This window comes from Stigmatopora nigra, chromosome 14 (genome assembly GCF_051989575.1).
Source record: "Stigmatopora nigra isolate UIUO_SnigA chromosome 14, RoL_Snig_1.1, whole genome shotgun sequence".
Taxonomy (NCBI): Eukaryota; Metazoa; Chordata; class Actinopteri; order Syngnathiformes; family Syngnathidae; genus Stigmatopora; species Stigmatopora nigra.
In genome coordinates, this window is record NC_135521.1 from 197,689 (window position 1) to 219,565 (window position 21,877).

General features: G+C 49.1%; 1 protein-coding gene across 2 annotated transcripts; it reads left to right on the forward strand.

Moving 5' to 3' along the window:
* Positions 1 to 407: 407 nt before the first annotated feature.
* On the forward strand, positions 408 to 21,731 carry pdgfrb (platelet-derived growth factor receptor, beta polypeptide). Of its 2 annotated transcripts, XM_077732792.1 has the most exons (27): positions 408 to 724; positions 859 to 904; positions 1,921 to 2,159; positions 2,811 to 3,095; positions 4,509 to 4,610; positions 10,325 to 10,385; positions 10,977 to 11,306; positions 11,391 to 11,648; positions 12,007 to 12,137; positions 12,294 to 12,459; positions 13,042 to 13,222; positions 13,371 to 13,486; positions 13,621 to 13,744; positions 13,825 to 14,036; positions 14,863 to 14,957; positions 15,029 to 15,161; positions 15,326 to 15,430; positions 15,550 to 15,660; positions 15,748 to 15,907; positions 16,081 to 16,247; positions 16,419 to 16,531; positions 16,901 to 17,023; positions 18,254 to 18,365; positions 18,971 to 19,070; positions 19,142 to 19,247; positions 19,347 to 19,567; positions 19,931 to 21,731. In XM_077732792.1, exons 6-27 carry the CDS (start codon positions 10,343 to 10,345, stop codon positions 20,088 to 20,090), a joined length of 3,267 nt encoding a protein of 1,088 aa, XP_077588918.1. In that variant the 5' UTR covers positions 408 to 724; positions 859 to 904; positions 1,921 to 2,159; positions 2,811 to 3,095; positions 4,509 to 4,610; positions 10,325 to 10,342; the 3' UTR covers positions 20,091 to 21,731. The 2 variants fall into 2 exon arrangements, with proteins under 2 accessions (XP_077588918.1, XP_077588919.1); XM_077732793.1 differs by lacking the exon at positions 859 to 904.
* Positions 21,732 to 21,877: the final 146 nt, after the last annotated feature.

The window sequence follows — 21,877 nt, forward strand, 5'->3', positions numbered from 1 at the left end:
AGCATAAGTAAAATCTATTCACTTAACCTAAATGGGAATAAAATGGAGATTCTTTCCATGAAAAACTTTGTTGCCAAATACACATTACTGAGGCTAATGATAATAGTAAAAGCCAAAAGGAATACAGTAGGCGAATCTTTAAAATCCAGACGGTAGGGGGCAGCGAAATGCATTTTTTTTTATCCTGCTTAAATCATCAAGGCCTTTTTTGTTCTTTCTTTCTTTTTTTTTCCTTAATCACAGCGATCCCTTTAAGGTGCGCGCGCGCCCCATTAAACATTTGCCGCGTAAAAATAGAATTCAACCTGAATTGTGAAACGGTAATTACGGATCAGAAGATCACAAACACTGTTTAGCCAATGATATGAAGCCTTTCACGTCACGTGTGTCACCCTAAATTTTCACGACATTGATTGGGTGCTTTCCTTGGGCCTTATGCGCAGGTGCCTTTGCTTCGCCGATTAGCGTAAAGCTAACGGTAAGCCTTTACCACGGCGAAACGAGACAAAATAAAAGAGTAATGCGGTTCTTTTAAGATGGAAAGGCGTCGGGAATGAGCAAATAGAAGAACAAGCGTTGAAACTGGGGGACATATTTTGTTTTTCGAGTGAGAAAGGTAAAAATATGGAGCGAAGCTAAAGTTGTGAGCGAGTTAGTTTACGCATGGAAAAATATAGACTGGATGGAAGTCAAAACTACCTCAAGGACAGACTAGAAAAATAAGGTGAGTCACATTTTTGCTATTTCTAGTGCCATTTAGGAAGATATTTTATGTATGGATATTGTTGGCGTTTGGTTTTTTTTTTTGCGACCGAGTACTCACAAACGCCACATTCTCTCTTCTTTTTTTGTGTCTAGGAGGATATTTTGCATAAAGACGCGGAAAACAGAAATGAGAACCCAGGTCAGTTTTCAGTATATTGTTTATTTGCTAGAGAAAAGAAAGCCTCGAGTTCTGAAAGCAGTTTTTAAACTATCCCGTAGTTTTGAATATATTACTGGAAGGTTTGTTGCAGTACCTATTTGGACCGCTAGAGTGAAGAGCGAGTAGACTTTCAAGACGAGCGTGGAGTGTGTAACAAATACATAAACCAATACTTTGTATGTATATAAATCATGTGTACTTAGTAAGCGTTTATTCCATGTGGACGGTGTGGTTGGCACACTTGCAATCCTTAAGACACATATTGGCATCGCTCGCTAGAGCAAAATTCACGTAGCATAAACGGCGTCATCGAAGACATCTTGACATCACACCGCTGTTAAATAAACACACCGTGCTAAAAATATACGAATGTACTTGAGCACGACAGCTGCCTCTCTACACTCTTTGAGCACTTCAGTTTTCTTATTCAAGTACTACTTTTTGCTGGTCAAATAAACCTAATGCTTAAATGTCTATAAAATTCAATATTTATCTGAGCCCTCGTATACTCTTTCTGTTCATCAAATAAAATTCAATGTTTATCTGAGGCCTCGTACACTCTCTTATTTCTGTTTATCAAATACACACTTAAATACGACCCTCACGTTTCATTTGATATATTTTTTTTCAAAAGATTTCATTTTGACCCAATAAAAGAGTCCACATGTGCCAACATATAAACACCAATGTAAATGTGTACACATAAATGGCACTTGCTCAGACCGGATGCAATGACACTTTACCGACGCCAGGAGGTGACAAATCCCGCTCTGCGAACTCTGCGGAGCCAGGGCATCTAGGCCACTATGTTGAAGTGGAAATGGGGCCTAATAGTCTAGACAACTATAGTGATATAATTGAAAACAAATTTTTGGAGCAGGGCTCTCGTGTGCCCCCAAATTTAATGGTGCCTACATTGCCCACCCACAGCATGACACGAGCTTTAGCAGCGACGTAGTAAAAAGGGTCCTCCGATCCGACTCTTGTGTTTCAAGGCCGCTTGTGGTGCACGGGAGGGGAACTCGTGAGTGCTTGCTGTTTTCCTTTGACAACATTCAAGAGCTTCCATGTGTTGGAGAGCAGCTGGAATTTGACAAGAAACATCCGGCGCAATCCTCCACGTCACCTTTGCCTCCGCCGTCCGTCCGTCCGTCCGTGCAGCGAAGGAAGGAAGGCCGGCCGGCCGACATTAAACACTTAACGGCCATTACGGGGCACGGCCTCCCATCTTAATGTACGTATGGCTTTTATTGATTTTGTTCCCGCTCTTTGGTATTGGTCCAATTTCTATGAATAAACTGTATATTAAATATTGCGCTGATGATGTAGCATTTTGTAAGACCTGTGCCACAATTTGGCCCTTTTTGGAAGATGGTGCCGTTTTGAAATTGGAAGGGTCTCTTTTTCCTTTGAAAGGGAGACGTGCATGTTTGTTTCCCAAGCAGGCCACCACAAACTCTGCCAAGCCCTTTTCTCCCCCCTTGTGGACCTCTTTCTTTCACCCTCTCCCCCCCCCCCCCTCTCCCCTTGCCATTGTGTTTGTTGTTTTATGGAGGGCTTGATGCGGTCCAGATTGTTATTGCCAACTGAGACTGTCTCACTTGTTCTCTGGCTTCTCGTCATGGCAAACAAAGGCTTAGCAATCCGCTCCCTCTCTCAATTGGCTTCTTTTACTTTTTATAAAAAAGTTCCCTCTCCGGCTTTGAGCCCCTCTCGTACTCCCCCCGTGGCAGCGACCTCCCTCCCGGTCCTCCCCCGCCTCTTCTAGCTCCAGCAGGACCAGACCACTGACAGTCTCCCCTCTCGTGTGAACGTGTCTAGGAAAAAGGTTGTGTGTGTGTGTGTGTGAGAGACTACCTCCATTGAGAACATTTTTTTTTGACAGGAGAGAGGAACCCCCTCCCCAAAGCCCATCCCTCTGTTTTGCTGTGGTTTGAGAATCCAAACAGCCCGATTCAGAGGCATCCATCCTCCGGCAGACTCCCAGGACAGCGGGGATTAACCTCCGAGCCCCCCGGGGTGGGAACATCTGAGACGTGTCCACCTCTGAAGCGGCGCCCTCGTTGAAGAAGACTTGCTGGAAGCCTCTGCTCTCATTTCAAGGGGAGGAGAAGCGGGAGAGCACATCTGGAGACACAAGACATCACGGACAAGCAGAGATCTTTGCAAGGTGAGCACTGTCATGCTTGTTTCAAAGTTGTAACATGTCTTTGACTGTAAGTGACTGGCGTGTTCATTTGCGACCTGCCCATGCGCACTTTGCAAGTTGTCCCCGGGCCTGCCTGCGTGGGTTTTTTGCGGGTTCTGCGCTATCCTCTCCCATCCAGAAATACATGTCATGGGGGCTAAGTTAAGTTGTCACTCTAAGTGGTTTTCTTTGGACAAACTGGAGTCAAACTCTTTTGGCGGTGGCTTGCCAGCTAGTGAGGAGGGTGGTCGCTATTTGCTGCACACGTATTTGTGAACGAGTCTTACGAGGCAACCTGTTCAAACGTCGGCGCGCCGTCTCTTTGCACAGAGGTCCCCGTTTGGCGGCCATCCTTTTGAAAGGGTGTTTGTCTTGTGCTTTCTCCAGGCGTCCTTTGCCTTTTGTCACTTTTGTGTCTGTCCTCCCAAGCGCTTGTTTGCGCAAACACTCCTGGCTGGGCCCCGGCCGACCCGCGATCCTCCGGGTTTTCCGGACCGCGGCCTTTCCCCAATAATGAGCCGTCCGGACGGAAGCCGATAGAAACAGACGCCAATGAGAGAGAGCTAAGTTGCCATTTTAGGGAACATCTAGCCTGCGTTTATCTGCGAGGAAGACTTGTAAATTGGAGCCCTCTGATGTGCCGGGACGCACGTGCTTGCCAAAACACAGATGTTTTGCACCTGAGAAGAGCAAGGCGTCAGTTTTGCGTATGGCCGGGGAGCCTTTTTCGCCCCTTCTTCCGTTATTTTTTGTAGTAGCCTATACAAAAGTGAGGATTCATCCTGCTGGCATGCGCCTGTCTCCCCCTTCTCGCCACTTTGGAATTTCCTTTGGATGATGCGTGCCTGGTGAATGCAGACGGCTCTTGGGATAGTTTGACTCCTGGCATTTTCTAGTGGCTTTTGGAACGTGACATTCATGTCATACCACTTTTACAATGGACGGTCATTTGGATTGGTACTATTCTGCAATGAATCGGATTATGGTCGTTCAGTGTCAAAAAAAAAAAGTTTTCCTTTTGCTCAAGACATGGGAAGGCCACGTGCAAGGCGGTGCTTCCGATTCAACCGAGCGGGTCGGGCGCGGTCTGATCCGTGGTCATCGGCTGTTTCCCGGCCCTCGCCGCTCGCCACATGCTATGTGGAAATATGCTTCACATTCCCTCGGTGTATACCAGTGGGCTGATTGGACTCCGTCGTGCACACGCGCCATCCAACACGGCCGAGCTCCCTTCCCGTTGTTAGTTGGACGCTACTTCCATTCTCCAAGTCAAATGGAATACTACATTGTTGATTGGGGCGAAAGTGCAGATTGTTGTCAACGAACCGGAGCAATTTGAATGAATAATAGAAATAAAAAAAAGTGGAGAATAACGGCTTTCCCTGTCTTTGCCAGGATTCCATAGACGTGTCCGTGGCAACTGTCAATCACACGGCCACGCCGTCCCGAAGGGAGAAGACGGCGCTACAAAGAGTTGCTCAAATCCCACCAGCACAGGTACCTCGCAGCTTTAGCACTTACTCGTGCCCGTGTTTTCCAACAGATGTTATGTAGCAAACTATTCCAATGACCTCACAGTATTCTTGAACATGATTGACCAACACAGTCATCGCAGTGTTTTTAATCAAATACGGCGATAGGCGGCGAGTCAGTCAGTCAGTCCGTCCGTTCTTGGCTTATTCATTATTAATCACTACTTTTAAAGAGAACGTGGCCTTGATTAGTCACCGCTTCTTTAATGGCGCACTTAGAGACTTGTTTGGAAGCTATCTGGCTTGAGGAGCTCAAAGTGTTACGTCCCAGCGGCGCATTTGGCCCGGGCTTTTGGACAAAAACACACTGGATACGGGACGCAAATGAATGCCACTGGTCTTGCTCCAGTAATCTCGACTGAAAGTTTTCCAGTTTTAAGAGGTAGAATTGAACACCCTGGGTGGCACGTGGGAAGAAGTGGTTAGTACATCCGCCCAAAGGAGGTTCCCACCTTCTTGTGTGGGGTCGCCATGTGTGTGTGTGTGTGTGTGTGTGTGTGTTTTTTTAAAATGCAGAAACTTTGCTTTTTTTCTCCCCCTCGCACGTCGTGAAAACATGCATGTTGGCAAGACTATCGGCGACCATTCTTGCCACCAGCTCCAGTTCACCTACGGCCTCGTTGAACTTAAGCATTATCGTTGATTTATTTTTTTCTACTTTGAATGGCCCTATAGAGTTTTAATGTATTCCATTAAACGGATGGCTGATGCATTTTTAAAATCACATTAAGGCCATTTTTAAAACACGGTCAATTAAAATGAATCTGAGCCAATAAAAAAATGGATACATAATTCAAGGTGCTATGGAAACCTCACAATAAATAACTTTTGAAGAACACAAATCCACCCAAAAAGGTGACGGAAAAGTCTGCGTAATGAAAATAATTCCTAATTGGCAATCTTTTTATTCTCCACTGCTAGCATGCTATTCATAGCCTTTCTATTCTATTGGAATATTTTCTGATTATTTTTGAATATAACTATGATATGATAAAAGACTGCGAAATGTTTTTGTACATGTTCACCATGACTTGGGAATTTTAATATATTTAGTTACATTTCTTTTAATTGCGCTGGTATGTGTGTGTGTGTGTTTCTTGTGAACCAGCAGAAACGAGAAAAAATATCCGGTTGTTACTTTTTCATGATCAAAATATGATGTAGATGTCTCCACATTGGTTTAAGCAAGCCCATCGGTGTTAGTTGTTTTGGGGTCCATATGTCAAGACTGTTGACTTGGACTGATTCCGTTTTAGCCAAAAGTGCAGGAAAAAAGTGCAAAACCGTGACTCGTCCCTGCCATTCTCTACAAGATGGTCCTGTATAAGGAAAAGAGTGGGATCTAGACACTTGGTTTGAATTGTACACAGCTGTTTTGGCTTTTGGAGGGGTGTGTAAGAGCCCAGGGACTTTCTAGTGTGTGTCTCTGGGTGTGTGTGTGTGTGTGTGTGTTTTGACTTCCTCCCCTCCTTATGAGGCAGACTGAGAAGCTTGAACCCATCAGTGTCCAAAAAAAGGGAAGGTGGGATGATTGCAACAATATTTAATATCCATCTATCCCCATGTGAGCTGAAATAGTTGGAGTGGTGGGTGGGACTGACTTTGTCACGCATGCTGAAAAGAGGCCCAAGTGTTGACAAAGAAAAGGAGTTATGGCTCAAGTCCAACTAGAACACGAACATGGTTCCGGTCGCAACACGTGTTTCACTTTGAATGCCTTCCCCCTGGAGTTGAGAAACAAATCCGTTAAAAGGGATTTCAAACGCCAGCCAAGTCCTAACCTGTCATTGTTGCGCTTAGCGTCGGCGTCGTGTCGCGAGCGTCGCCACTACAAACGGCCTATACTGCGCCATTTGATGGCGGAAACCGCAAAAACGACACTTTCAAGAACGTGTGCTACGTGTGCTGTGTGTGTGTGTGTGTGTGTGTGTGGGTGGGTGGGACCGCTAGCTGCCTGTACGAGTTGTGTTTTTCGTGGACTAGTTTTTATGTTTATCAGAAAATTGGGAACAACATTATACCTTTTTTAAAATCGTTGTAAAATCGAGACTAACAGGCCAAATAATCACCTTCTATAGTTTCAAAAAGACGAGATAACTAACTGTTGGCGGTCAGATTATGAATGAAAAAGACGGATAGGAGTGGAAGTTGCCGGCCCGAGAAAAATGTGATGCAAAAGTCCGACTTTTTAGTGCCAAAAATACGGTGGTACAGTGGTACCCAAAAAGAGGGCTTAAATGTGGGAGGTGGCTTTGTTCACTTCAAACTTAAGAGTTGACTTGGCGGTAGGAGCAGAGGTTGGCCCTCAGTGGGGATTTGGCCGGCTGATAAAAATGAACGTTTGTTTGGACACGGACGCACGGGGTCATCATTTTCCCACGCCGCCAGTCCGCCGGCGTCAACTTATAGGCCTGGAGTGGCTCGTGGTGATTGCATTCTTCAAAAAATCATTTGACCTTCTGTTGGGCCCATTTGCTTTCACCATCCCAACTTCAAAAAATCGACGTGTTTGCCTGTTGTTTTTCTTTCCAGTATTTCTGCGCCCGCCCCGCCGGCCCCGGCCCCGGCCCCGGCCCGGCCCCGGCCCGGCCCGTCCTCCCACTTTGTTCGCCGTAACTTTCTAGTTGGGGATTTGGTCAGTCTGATTCACCCCCGTCCTAAATCCAGGAGACATTCCCGCACAGGAAGTGAGACTCCTCCAGCTGTGTCTTACAAGGCTTTTTTTTTTTCCTTCTTTTTTTCCCCTTTTCTCGGAATAAATCAACCGCGGGTTTTACGAGCGCGTGTTAGTGTTAGAGTCCATTAATGAAGGTGTACTTCATCAGCTAGCCATTCGATGTCAAGTCAAATGTATCCTCCTATTTTAAAAGTGCAATACATCACCCCCCCGGCGCTTCTAAGTAATGTGACATAAATCTCGCCCCCACACAAATGTAGCTCTTCTTTTATTTTGTTAAATTTGAGGGGGGGGAAAAAACAAATCTTGTAATAAATTGCATTTTGAATGTATAGACTGAAGCAAAAATTTGACAGTGGGATTTATTTTTTATTTTTTTACTGCCCCACTCTTGACTGGATGTGGTGACACTTTAGTGACACGCGTGCCCCCAAAGAAGATGGCACCCTAAGGCGGTCACCCAAATTGCCCATGGCGAAAAGTGACCCTGCGCTGGAGCAAAGATAGGCACGGCAAAGCGCTTCCCACCTCTCCCTCGTTGGGCTTTTGCTTATCACTGCCAGATGTTTGAGAGAATTGTGCAGTTATGGCGTGTGGAGATGAGCGCGGAGGCGGCCTTACAAGTCGCCCGGGACCCTGGGGGGGGGGGACGGCGTTTCGGCATCCTCCCACCCCGACGGGTGACACTTAAAGTGGAGCGCCTGTTGTTTGTTTTGTTTGTCAGCGGGAAGGGTCACCCTGTCACTGGATTCCCAGCATCTGGGAGAAAAGTCACGCCAGGCAGGCCAGATAACACTACATCCGTCATGAGCGCGAGCAGAGTTCTCTGTTCACGTCAGTTTTCCATGGCAAAAAATTGCGTTTATCTTGGCCTTAAGTTGGCCACCCTTGATGAGATTGGAAAAGTAGATGCTTGCGCTTACCTTTTATTCCATCAAGAGCTCAACTCAACTCCTTTTTTTATTGTTGTAAAAATGAATAAGCTGCTGCCGACAGTGTAGTGTACTTTGCTTGCTTTTCTATTTGTTAGCCACACTTTGCTCCTCTAGTGGTACCGGGAATTGAACAGGACGGGAAATGGAATAACTCAAAAGATTTCTTCCCAGTGCTATTTTTTGTTGTAGCAGAGAACATGACAATTCATTGCTTAAATGACGACGTTGATGACTTAATAAAACTTGCCAATTTTTCCCCAGCTGATTCCAGTCTGCGCTCAGGGTCCAGCTCATATGTCATTGCAATTATATCCAGTTTCAAACATGAAATAGTTTCCAAAAAGACATTTTTCTCGTCCCTTAGAAAGTATCTGTGGAGCTTGTTGAACTCAAATGCGCCCATCACCCAGAGATTTGTCCCCACTCTCCACTCGCCATTCGGGTGCCCGAGTGGACGCTCTCTCTCTCTCTCTCTCTCTTTCTCTCCCCCCTTTTTTTTCCCCCCGTCCCAAAGGGGGGTGACGACGACCCCTCCACTTGGTCATCATGGCCAGAGGGGTCCCAAGTGTATCCGCGGTCATGGGAAAGTTCTGCGGGAATACTGTGGGAACGTCACACCCGCACACACCGCTCACAAACAAGGGGGGGGGAAAGTGTTATTTCTGTGTGTGTGTGTATACGTGTTCCTGTGGTTGTGTAAAACAACACACCATCTATACTTCATAAATCACAGTGTAAGATGGATTTTTTTACTTGAATTTTTTTAACAAAAAACAAGATTATACATGTTAAAGTACAATAGGGAATAACAGACAAAATAGCCACTTGCTAATGTGACATAACACTACGATAGCTGTTGGTGGTCAGACTGGAAAAAAAAAAGTACATCTATGAGTCGCACTTGAGAAGCAGTCTCTGGACCAGGCAAAATAGGGGCAAAAAAAGAGCGACTTATAGTCCAGAAAACTCGCTAAGCATTCCCCATTCGCTGAAACAAAAAAAGTAGGAGTAGTGTTTGTTAGTCTTCCACCTATTTTTATAAGAAGTAGGCGCAACAGGAAATGGACGAGTCATTTTTTTGGGAGCTGCCCAAGACTTGAGTTGGAAACATCACCTTGGACGGATGAATCCATAATAGATGAGCCGAGTGAGCAATGTAATATATGTTTTGAAAGATATCAGGCTTTTTTTTTGTTTTTTTTTTTTGTTTTTGTGGACTCGCACATCCACCCTCACTCTTCCCAAGATCTCTCCTTCCGGCCTGCCTCTTTTTCCCACCCTCTTGCGTAAACGTTAGCGGCGATGCTCCCTTAACCGTTTCCAGACGTCAATATTGCGCCCAAACTCCTCCCTCCGCCTTGGAACTTTACAAGTGGGACCTCCGATTCCTCCAATCTGGGGGAGGGAGAATCACCTCCGTAGAGAAAAGCCCCGCTCCGATTCACCCGGGGCCCGACGTTTTTGTCCAAGTCTTGCAAAAAAACCTTTTTTGGTGGCCACCGACTCGTGCCAATGCCCTCCGTTACACTCTTGTTTCCAATTAATGGCTCAGCGTGGCGTTAACGGGGCCTGGCGGGGCCTGGCGGGGCCCCGGCGGGGCCTGGCGGGGCCTGGCGGGGCCTGGCATTGTCGCTCGTCTTCGCCTTGCAGAGACGCGGGCGCTGACTGACCCGTTGGCGGGTGGTCCAAACGCAGGAGAGAGAGAGGAAGCAGACATTGGCGCTCTGTTCCGGTGCAGCCAGGCATCAAACAGCACCAGACGCGGAGCCACAAATGAGGAGGGAGAAAAAAAAAAAAAGGGAAAGAAGCAAACACCTCAAATGGTCACGCAGATTCACTCGTATCTCAAATCAGGAGGAGGGCAAAAGGGGCAATTGGGCAAAAGGGGCAATTGGGGTGAACGCCAAGCAGATTTTCCCGCTTGGGTGGACCGCCTCGAGGACAAACTATTTTTGCTTTTTCTCCAGAACGCCACTTGTGTGCTCTTTTTCGGGTGTCAACGTTGACGTGTGCCATTCAAAGCGCCTATCTGTCTGTCTGTCTGTCTGTCCGTCTGTTTGTTTGCAGAAGGCCGGGCGTGTGAGCATGAGGGGCGCCACCCTCTTCATCCTCCGTTGGGCGCTCACAGGTGAGAAGCTGGAAAAGTCCACGTCTGGTCACGCCAGCGGTCGCGACACTAACAATGGGACGTCCAGTTCACGGGTTTACTCGGGGAAAAAATCTCTTCTGGTGAAAAATCTCTGTTTGGGAGAGCAGAATGGATGCCAAATACGAGTTTACAACCATTTTTTTCCCCCCGACGAAAAATTCCTCCCCATTATAAAAGTATACGTTGGAGTTAGCGTTGCCGCGACACGTTGCCTCACTAAAATTCCATCGTGTTCATTTTAGGGGTACGGCTAATATGCCAGAAAAAATGGAATACCCAGAAAACGAAAATTACGCTTCCTGCATTTCCTTTTTTAGTCTTCCCCAAAACCACGAACACGTTGCCAAACGCAAGGCACAAAGGCCCTAAACCCAGTGCACCCCCCACCCCTCCCCCACCCCCACCTGACCTTTGGCCATTCTAATAGACACGTCATTAACGAGGCGTCGTCGCATCCTCTCCACGCCGGTCGTGTCCGTCAACACGCTAAGGGGCAACCGGTCCGGCGCGTCGTGTCGATTTAACCCCTGACCCTGCCCGTCTCCTTGACCCCCGCCGTCGTGGTGTCAGTCCCGCTCCTCCAGGGTGACAGCAGCTGCCTGGAGGTGTGGCCGCACGACGGCGAGCTGGTCCTGGCCGCCGGCTCCGACGTCACGCTCACCTGCTCCGGATCCGGGAAGGCCGCCTGGAAGTTCAAGAGAGACGACGTTCCTTATTTCCAAGTGGAAGGGGGCCCCGACGGCGGCGGCGGCGGCGCCGGCGGGAGCTACGGAATGACGGCAAACGCCGCCAACTCCAGCGCCTTGAGCCTGTGGAACGTGAGCTGGAAGCACACGGGCGTGTATCTGTGCGTCGATCCGTTGAGCGGAGAAAAGAAGGAGGTCACGGTGTTTGTCCCAGGTCTGTGAGGTCACGGCCCCCGCCCCGACCCCCGTCCCTTTGGGTCGGCGCGGCGGCAAAGCGTAATCCCAGCCGTTCCCGCAGATCCCCAGGTGTGGTTCGTGGAGAGCGCTCACGGCATGCTAAGCAAGACCAGCGAGCTGACCACCATCCCCTGCGTGGTGACCGACCCGGAGATCCGAGTGTCCCTGTACGAAAAGCACGGCGACCTGCCGGTCCGAGGCGAGTACGTCCCCGGCGAGGGCTACACGGCCGCCTTGGAGGACCGCACCTACGTCTGTCGAGGGGAGATGAACGGAGAGGTGAAAGAATCGCAGGCTTTCTTCGTCTTCAGTATCCTGGGTAAGTCTCCACCGTGACGCTTTTTTCTTTTTTGACTTTTACGTCCGAGTAGAAAATGAAGGAAGGAAGGGAGAAATTAGAAGCATTTTTCACATTTTGCCAGGGTTAGGGTTAGCCAAACAGAAGATAAACAAGTTAGCCTAACCCTTTTTTGCTCTTCACCATTTTGTTACTTTATTACATTTGATCCAAACCCCCCCCCCAAAAAATATCCATATTTGTGCGACCCTCGTCTGAAGATTCCGCCACTTGTGAGTTTGAGCCCATCTCGGTAGAACAGTACGCTCTTTTAGCCCAGCTGTACGTGCTGTGGTTGAATTGCCCGATGAAATTCCCTCCCCCATTATTTTCCCTTCAGTCCCGGAGGCCATCCACGCCTACGTCAACTCGTCAAAGACGGTGCTGAAGCGAGGCGAGCCCCTGACGGTCAACTGCACCGTCCACGGAGCCGAACTGGTCTTTTTTGCTTGGGACGTCCCCGACGGGGAGGTGAGTAGCGTGGCCAAGAGAGCTTTTGTTCCCCGTTAAGGCCGGTCGTGTCCCAGAAGTGGCCACGGCCGCCCGGGGAGCCCGGATGGGATCACCGTGTGCCGAGGGCTCTCTTTCCGTCACCCGTGCGTTCCTCTGAAAGGTCTCCTCCCGCAGGCCGCCGACGTGGAGCCGCTGACCGACGTCCTGTCCCCCACGAGCATGAGATCCTGCCTCGTCTTTCCTCGGGTCACGCCGGCCCACGGCGGGAACTACGTGTGCCACGTCCACGAGGGGGTGCGGGACCAGATGGCCTCCGCCGGCGTCAACATCACCGTGCTGGGTAAGACACGCCCACCCATCATAAACTGGAGCGCTCCAGATTATTATTGTGGTGGGGCGTCCAATAGCAGAGTGCTTATTATGGGAACGCTTGGCCAGGTCCGGCAAAAAAGGAAGGTTTTTTTTGGGGGTTGAAGAAAAGCAATACCTAGAGGAGTTATTTGTGGAACTCCAAGAAGTCAAGGTGTCCAATCCACGTTGTCCTCGGGCTGGTGTGGGTTTTCTCCGGGTACTCCAGTTTCCTCCCACATCCCAAAAACATGAATGCTCGCTCGGCTAGCTGGTTGGACCCTGGAAAAGGGCGTGCCCAAGCCTATCCCAATGCATATACTAAAGGGGATTCCATTGTTCTGGGCGTTAGCAGACGCTTATTCTGTCTTCAGCGAGGCGTGTCGTGTTTATAACGTATTTCAAATGTCTCCAACGCTCACCGCTGCCGCTCGTCTTTAGTTTAACCGAAGAAATGGTCTGGCTCGGAGAATGCGGTCAAACAAGCCGTCCGTTTAGCGAGCTCGACGAGTAACGGCTTTGTCCTCCTCTTATTTATCTATTTTTAACATCATCTGGACCTATTTTCTCTCAGAACGCGGCTTTGTGAAAATGCAACCGGCCCGGGATAGCCACGTTCGGGCCCGTCTGCAGGAAAACGTGGAGCTGAAGGTGGTAGTGGAGGCCTATCCCGCGCCCACGGTCAGCTGGAGCAAAGACGGCACGGCCATCTCGGGAGACAAAATCATCGTCGACAGACGAGAAGGCCAGATCGGGTAAGCCCCCCTCGGAGCTTTTCAAGAGCCACGGGCTTCCTCCCAGGTGCCCGGGCGGGCGGAGTTTGCATGTTGAACACCAAAGGTATATGGTTAGCGGCCGGCCGTCCGGCCACGTGCATTGACCCGTCGTGTGACTCTTTGGCAGATACGTCAGCGTCCTGATGTTGGTGCGGGTGAGGCCCGAGCAGAAAGGCCGCTACACGGCCCGGGTCACCAACGGGGATGACGCCAAAGATGTGACCTTTGACCTGGAAGTCCAAGGTGGGGGAGTAAGGGGGGGGTGGGGGTGGGGGTTGTTGGAAACGACCCACGGCGTTCAAAAGCCGCAGGAGCTTCTCGGAAGCGGCTCGCTCGACTTGGCCGGCCGGGATTAACCATCCGCTTTGTGTACGTAGTTCCCTCTCAGATTCGAAACCTCACCGATCGCCACCTTCCCGGGCAACGGCACCTGGTGACCTGCGTCGCCGAGGGCGTCCCCGCCCCCACCGTTCGGTGGTACAGCTGCGACGGCACGCTCAAGTAAGGCCGAGCGGGAAAGGACCGCCGGCACATCCGCCTCGGTGTGGACGTCCGTGAACCGCTGTCCTTTTCCCTGGCAGGTGCAACAACAAGAGCGCCGTGTGGCACGCCCTGGCGCCGGAAGACGGCGTGCTGAGCGTCCAGACCGACGTCACTCGCAGCGAGTGGCGTCAAACCCATCAGGTGTGGAGCCGGCTGACCTTCCACAAGCCGCAACACGTCACCGTCCGCTGCGAGTCCACCAACCAGTTGGGGGTGGTGGACAGAAGAGACGTCAAACTGGTCTCCGGCGGTAAGTCTGCTTTCATGGGCAGGGGCCAGGGTTAGTTAGGATTTGGGTATTACTGAAAATCTGCTTCCGTGCAGCCTTTCAAATAGGAAGCAAAAAAAAAGCATATAGTTCTAGCACTCAATAATCAACATGAAATGAACGGGGACTTTTTTAACCCTAGTACTTCAATACAGACATTTTATTGTCGTACCATAAATGTCATGAAAGAAAAAACATGCCATAAAATGAGGGGGAGCTAAACAAACACACTTAAAAACTTGAGCTCGCCAGATGAATTCCGCCAACGTTGATGTTTTAGCGACGTGGTGGACAGGTTGGCCAAATCCTGACACTTGCTCTAAATATACTTTTTCTCTCGTGCTAACATTCCTCTGCCGAAATTTGAGGCATGCTTAGATGGCAAAAGACTAATAGCGCAAATATGACAGCCCCCCCCCCCCCCCCCCAAAAAAAAAAAGTCGGTTGCTGACAACTTTATGCTTGAAGTACAGCGAGTGACATTGTAAAATTGTGCTAGCTAGTTAAGAGATCAAGCGCTTCAGCAGTGGCAAACACATGCTAACGGGAACACACAGGATCATGTAGTACTTGTTTATCTTCTGTTTGGCTAATGCGCTAGTGTCCAAAACATCACTTTTTATCTTTTATCTCCGTGTCATTAAAGCGCTCGCCTTCTTTTTAGTATTTCAATGCAAAGTGTCAACGTTCAGCCATTTTGAAAAAAGAACATCTAAAAAAATGGTCCAGTTCAATGAAAAGCAAATGCAAGCATTTTGGATATTTCCATCCTGGCAAATCACTTTCCTTTCCCTTTCCTGCCCCGCAGCTCTGTTCTCCCAGGGGGCGGTGTTGGCCGCCGTCCTGGCCTTGGTGGTGGTCATCATCCTGTCCGTCGTCATCCTGGTGGCGCTGTGGAGAAAGGTGAGAGTTCCCGCCACGCAGACGCCTCGGTAGAGTCCCGCGGCAAAAGTGCTCACCCGTGTCCCGCTTAGAAACCCCGCTACGAGATCCGCTGGAAGGTCATCGAGTCGGTGAGCCAGGACGGCCACGAGTACATCTACGTGGACCCCATTCATTTGCCTTACGACCTCACCTGGGAGATGCCCAGAGACAACCTGGTGTTGGGTGAGTAGACCCCCACAGCCCCGTAAACTTTTATCTCCACAGGTCAATGGCCATGAAATCCCTTTTTCAAATTCAATATTTGCTTAAATGGGCAGAAGAAGAAAAAAAAAAAAAAAATTTGTCTTTTTTTATTTTTTTTAAAATTATTTTTACTGATTTTTCAGGCCGCACACTCGGTTCGGGAGCTTTCGGCATGGTGGTGGAAGCGACGGCCTATGGTCTCGCCCATTCCCGATCCAGCACAAAAGTGGCCGTGAAAATGCTGAAATGTACGTAAGCCATGCCTTTGGAATTCCCTGCCACCATGCCAGTGAGACGTGTTGGCGTCCTGTTTTGAAATCCCAAATTGAAGCTCCCCCCCCCCCCCCCTCCCTTTGTCTCCATCTAGCGACAGCCAGAAGGAGCGAGACTCAAGCCCTGATGTCCGAGTTGAAGATAATGAGTCACCTGGGTCCTCATCTCAATGTGGTCAACTTACTGGGAGCGTGCACCAAACATGGTGAGCGGTGTCGTTTGTGTGTTGGGCATCCATTCAACATTGTACTGACACACACACACACACACACACCCTAATTTCACCAATCAGGTCCTCTCTACCTGGTGACGGAGTACTGTCGCTATGGCGACTTGGTGGACTACCTGCACAGGAACAAATACGCGTTCTTGCAGTATCACGCCGAGAAGAACCGGGAAGACGGCGACTACTTGATCTCCGGGGGAAGCAGTCCGCTCGGTCAAAGGAAAGGGTGAGAAGAAAGAATACAAACACCCTTTTTTTAAAAAAAATTTTACACTCCTCCTTCCTTTAAGTCAACTTTTTGGGACCCGGAAGGGCCCGAGGGGGAGCACGTAAGATCTAGTCGGCACGTATGCGTCCCAGCAACCAAACTGGGTCTGGGGCCAATTCTCTCCCACACAGCTACGCGTCCTTGGGAAGCGAGAGCGACGGCGGTTACATGGACATGAGCAAAGAGCAGCCGTCCATCTACGTGCCCATGCAGGAGCAGACGGATTCCGTCAAGTACGCCGACATCCAGCCGTCTCCGTACGAGTCGGCCTACCAGCAGGACCTCTACCAGGAACAAGGTCTGAATGCGGCTCATGTCCTTTTTTACATTTTTTTTATTTTGGGGACTCCTCGTGGTGGTGGCAAAGATTTGGCATGTGACGATGTTGGCGATGATCGCGTCGATTTGATGTTGTTTAGTGGACGGCCATTTTCATGTTTCCCGCCTCATCTTCTATTATGGTTTACAGTGGAAAGCAGAGTGGAGCTGGTGATCAGCACCTCGTCCACACTCACCTATGACGACCTACTGGGTTTCAGCTACCAAGTGGCCAAAGGCATGGAGTTCCTGGCCTCCAAGAACGTAAGACTTTACGTTTTATCCGCTCTATTTTACCACCCTTCTCTAAACTGTTATTCCTAAATTTCCATTTCAATTGCGGAGCCTAAACTTTGGTTTGCGGAAAGGGCATTGCCTCCCCTCTAGCGTCAGTAGGGCGTCACTGCATCCACCCTGAAATGGGGCTATCGTGTATATATTTTTTTCTGATTGTAACACATTTCTTATGATGTCGTTGATGATTTTACATATCAGAAGGCCCGAAAAGTCATGTCTCAGGATCCATCCTATCGTCCAGAACAGCCTAATGGCGAATGTAAAAAAGAGCAGAGACCTTTTCAGTCTAAGCAGCAAATTGAAGCGAGGTACTAAATGATGTGTTATGTCTTGCAGTGCGTCCATCGTGATCTGGCCGCCAGGAACGTGTTGATCTGCGAGGGCAAACTGGTGAAGATTTGCGACTTTGGACTGGCCAGAGACATCATGCACGACTCCAACTACATCTCCAAAGGCAGCGTGAGTAGGAGGGAGGGAGGGAGAGAGGGAGGGAGGGGGGGGGGGGGAGGCGGGGGGGAGGCAGGGAGACAGGGAGACAGGGAGGCAGGGAGACAGGGAGACAGGCACACTGGCGCACCTCAAGTAAACTAAAAAGAGGAAACGTGTAAGTTTTGACCTGGTTATTCCCCTTTTGTCTCGGAACGTGCGTACGCCAGTTGACACATGAAGCGTACAGTGGTCCCATTGAATGACATGACGGCTATTGACGGAAGATATACGCGGCGGAACCAAACGGATCAGCGGAATGGATGTGTTATCGACACATGACTGCTCGGACGGCAGTTTCCTGCGGTCTATACGCGCACATGATGGCGTCTTGGATTTCCGTCACATTTGAAAAATGCTCTTTGATTATGATCTGCTGACTGCAGAGGCCATTGGCGTACAGTCCCGTCATTGTTGCGTGGAGCCGGAGCGTTTTATTTGGGATTTGGGACGGTGCGGAACATCCGGCGCATAGGGGAAAGCATTCATTACGGGAGGCTTTTCTCATCATTCCGGGAGGCTTTTCTCATCATTCCGGGCCCTCTTTAACATTCAAATCATACTCCGGGGATCCAGTCCGCCCCAAGCGTGACGGCAAATTGCCCCGCTGCCTCCTTATTTATTTATTTGGATGCTTTTTTTTCTATGCTTGAGAGCACGCTCAGACTGAGAGGAGAAAAAAAAAACATTTTTTGTCATAGTGGTGCACCCTCAGATATGATTTGAAGATTGTTGTTTTTTGTTTTACACAGAGCCCTATGGAAAAATACAAAAATTGATCATGCGCGTGGTGAGAAAAACAAAAACATCTTTGACTCGTCTCAATTTCCGTCAATAGCAGACGTTTCCCCGAGATATAAAAGTTATTGTTGGACACGACATTGAACTGTGAAAATGTCCAAATCTTTTGTGACATAAGAGCAATATTTATCTTTCTTCTGTCCCTTTTTACAAATACTTGGAGACCGTGAAAGGCATTGGGCGTTATTTAAAGGAAGTTATTTATAAAGTCTTGTATTTAGTTTCAGCTTGTGTACTGGCCAAGTGTTTTGAAGAACTCCACAATTGCCGTGAAAAGTGGCGGCTCTAAAACACACTGGACCACTTTCCTTCTGCCTTTGGGCTTTCCATTTTCTAACACTCTTTTTTTTTTTTTTTTTTTTCTTGTTTCTTTCTAATTTGGTTGTTATTTCTGTCCTGCAGACTTTTCTGCCCCTCAAGTGGATGGCGCCAGAAAGTATTTTCCACAATCTCTACACCAGCCTGAGCGATGTGTGGTCCTACGGAATTCTTCTCTGGGAAATTTTCACACTGGGTGAGCCCCGTCCGTCGCCATCGCGTCAATCATTTGAACGTTTGTCTTTACGCGGCAGAACCGGCCGGGGATGGACACTCTGAGTTCTTAGATGGCGGTTCGATGCCAACATTTGCTTTTTTTTTAACTACTTGAAAGTAACATCGGCCGTCCTATTATTTGTTTGCGCCAAAGGTTGATTCTTTTCAAAAGTTTTTCCCATGGCTTTTTTTTTTTTCTTCAGTCGAGCAATAAACAAATAAGACTTAAGTTTATAGGTTTGTTGATAGTGTCTGGCGGCCCCCGAGGCATGAGCCATAAACGGAGTTTGTGCGAGTCGGTGAGCCGCCGTTCGTTGTCAATTCCGCTCTTCTGTGTGCACCAACACAAAGGCAATTTTTAAGAGGAAACTCGGCCAGTGTGTCCACGTCAAATGTCATTAACCGAGCCAGCCGATACTACCGCGGTACATTCGGCGTGGGATTCGTTAGCCAATGGGCGGCGCTTTTACCACTCTGTGCCCCGCCGACGGATTGGCCAGCGCTCTGAGGTGTCGTCGGTCCACCTTTCGGGTCTCGGGTAAACTGCGGCTACTGATGATAGCGGTTGTGGGCCGCTCTGTTCAGGAGGAACCCCCTACCCGGACCTACCCATGAACGAAATGTTCTACAGCGCCCTGAAGAGAGGCTACCGCATGGGCAAACCCGCGCACGCTTGCGAAGGAGTGTAAGTTTGACGGGTGTCGTGGGTCGGCCTCCATGTCGGTGCCAATGTGGCTCTTTTCTTTGACATTTCAGATACGAGATTATGAAGACGTGCTGGGACGAAACCTTTGAGAAGAGACCCGAGTTCTCCTTTTTAGTTCATAGCATGGGCAACATGCTGACTGAAACCTATAAAAAGGTAAGATGTTTTTTGTTGTTGTCGTCTATAACGCTTGCTGTATCCACCAATGAAGAAGCCAAGAGCTAATCCGTTGTCGTACCCTTTTTTTTTTAACAGAAATACAGCCAAGTCAACGAAAGCTTCCTGAAGAGCGACCACCCGGCCGTGGCCCGCACCAAGCCCCGCCGGGCTCCGGGCGGCCCGGAGCCCGGCGCTCGGGATTCGGGCTCGCCGAGCTCTCGGGAGCTCCTCCCCTCGTACAACGACTACATCGTCCCCATCCCGGACCCCAAGCCCGAGGACGCCTTCGCCGGCCCGCCGTCGGAAAGCCCCTCCGGGTACGGTCCCGTTGCCTCACCCGGTCGCCGGGGCAAAAGTGGCGTCCGCCGGCCTGTCGGTTGCCAGAGTCCGTCGGGCCAATAGATTTGAGGCCGAGTGCAATTGGGCGTAGCGGGCAAATCCACGACTGATATTTTGACTGGCCGCTTGAATGTCACGATTGGATTTGTCCCAGGGAGAAAAGCGGCCGGGCTTGAGACGGCGAGACATAAGGCAAAAATCAAAAGCCGTCTCCCAAATTTCATCTGCAAATGTTCTATTGACTCAGTGCCGTGTCTTCCTTGTGGCTTTTTGTCAACACTAGAGGCCTCACCCAATAGGTGCAATCGCACGGTAACTGTGCCCTTGTTTGTCTTTGGAAGGTCTCTGGTTTTGGAGGAGGAGGAGGAGGAGGAGACGGACTCGGCGTCCCAGGACACGGCCGATACGCTCCCGGAGGAAGAGCGTCTGGAGGGGACCAGCGAGAGGGACGCGCTGCTGGGCTTCTCGGGGACGCCGGAGGTACAGGACAGCTTTCTTTAGTTGGGCTAAAGCCAAAAATGGGGGGGGGGGGGGAAAGGGAAAGCGCCACAAAAGGGAAACGCCACAAAAGTAGAATGTAGCACGACGGGGGCAACCAGGAGCTACGTCCGCTTTTCTACGTCCGCTCTAGCACCCCAGACACTTTGTCCTTCCTTCATGGATACGAGCACATGTTTCCACATGTTTCCCTCAGACAGACAGTCAGTCAGTCTGTGAAATCCCGCACCTTCATCGTTGGAAGAATTGTGCCATGACGCAGATAGGCTTTACTCCTCAAAACATTCTTATGTCACTGCATGTAATCCATCGATTATTTAGGAGCTATTAGCCTCATGTCACTCTATTTTTTTGCCGGTATTTGTTACATTTGTGAATATGCACACAGATAGCCAGGAATGACATGCAAGCATAACAACCAACTAACCCTTTTCTATGCACTGTTTTGTAATATAATATCGTTGAACAAGTCGCGTTCTTGTTTTGTTGTCAATCTCGGTTTGTGTTTCTTTTGGTAGATGCTTTCATTCCAATTTGTGTGTCAAATTTGCACTTTATGTGGAGAATGCATGGATCTTCACGGTGGGTTACATTTTGACCGGTATATATATATATCCTCGCTGGCTTGTGCTCTTGCTTCATTTTGGAGACGTGTCACGTACGCATGACTTTGCTGTCATGCCTTCTTCACCTTGGAACACTAAACAAACAAACAAACAAAAATGAAGAAGTGAATGAGACAATCCTTTGGAAAATCCCCGTAGCCACTTTGTACTTTGCTTGCGTACTAAGCAGCCGGTGAATCCCAAAAAGTTCAAAAGAGACAGAAAAGAAATGAAGCTGCCATGGGCCAGTGAGGATTTCTGCTTCTTACACTGAGAAGAATAAGAAATAGAATGCTACCTCTACTTGTGAAATCAATTGCTTCCAGAAGTGATTTTTTTTTTGTAAGTAGAAGCATATTTGACCTTGGATCAGCATTCTATCCCCTAAACTCTGTAAATGATTGAATATTTTGTGTACAAATGTATAGTATAGGCAACAACAACAACAAAAAGTTTTAATGAGCCACTAAAACGAATGTAGTTAGCTCATTTTAGTTGAAGGGGATATTTCATTTGACATTTCATAACTTGAATTTTTGTCGTTGTAACTTGGGACAAAATGGCTGCCACCCCCTCCTTCTCGTAAGCCGAACGTTTCTGGCGTCGGAGATTTTGTACGTAGAGGTACCACTGTTCCTGCGTATCACTGCCTGTGGCCTTGTTTTTTGTAGTTGTATCTTGGCACAAAATGGCTCCCGTTGAGCCTTCCGGTTATGTTTCTTAGGTTTGTTGTAAGATTTGTACGTGGAGTTAGCACTGTACGGCCAATCACTGCCTTTTTGCGCCCTACAACGAGTGCCTTTCTTTTGTACGCCGTGCGATGGGAACGTCTGAGCAGAATTGGAGCAAATTGCTCACAATGAAGGTCTTCTGTGCGCCCACGGAAGGCGCGCAGCCGCAACCGTCATGTGTCCCACCGACGGACGTTTTGTCCACTATGTACTAGTCTAACCACACGCTATGGTACCAAAGCTCAATGTGAAGTGGGCTCTGATGTACTCTCTTGTTAATGTGACAATAAATGCGTATGTTCAGACAAGCTCCCGCTTCATACGTGTACGCACGTGATGGATGGATGGGGCGGGCCATGTGAGAATGGCCGTTGTGGGCCCCCGGGCCGTCGGCCGTTTGACTCCCCGCGGCGGCAGGACGAGCCCGCGGGCCGCCGTCCGGATCGGTCACGCC

Excerpts from the sequence above, each read along its gene's own strand:
- pdgfrb (XM_077732792.1), top strand. The coding sequence starts at position 10,343 with ATGAGGGGCGCCACCCTCTTCATCCTCCGTTGGGCGCTCACAG. Across the intron at positions 14,958-15,028 it reads TGGTGGCGCTGTGGAGAAAG|AAACCCCGCTACGAGATCCG; the intron begins GTGAGAGTTCCC and ends TGTCCCGCTTAG. Across the intron at positions 15,908-16,080 it reads CCGCTCGGTCAAAGGAAAGG|CTACGCGTCCTTGGGAAGCG; the intron begins GTGAGAAGAAAG and ends TCTCCCACACAG.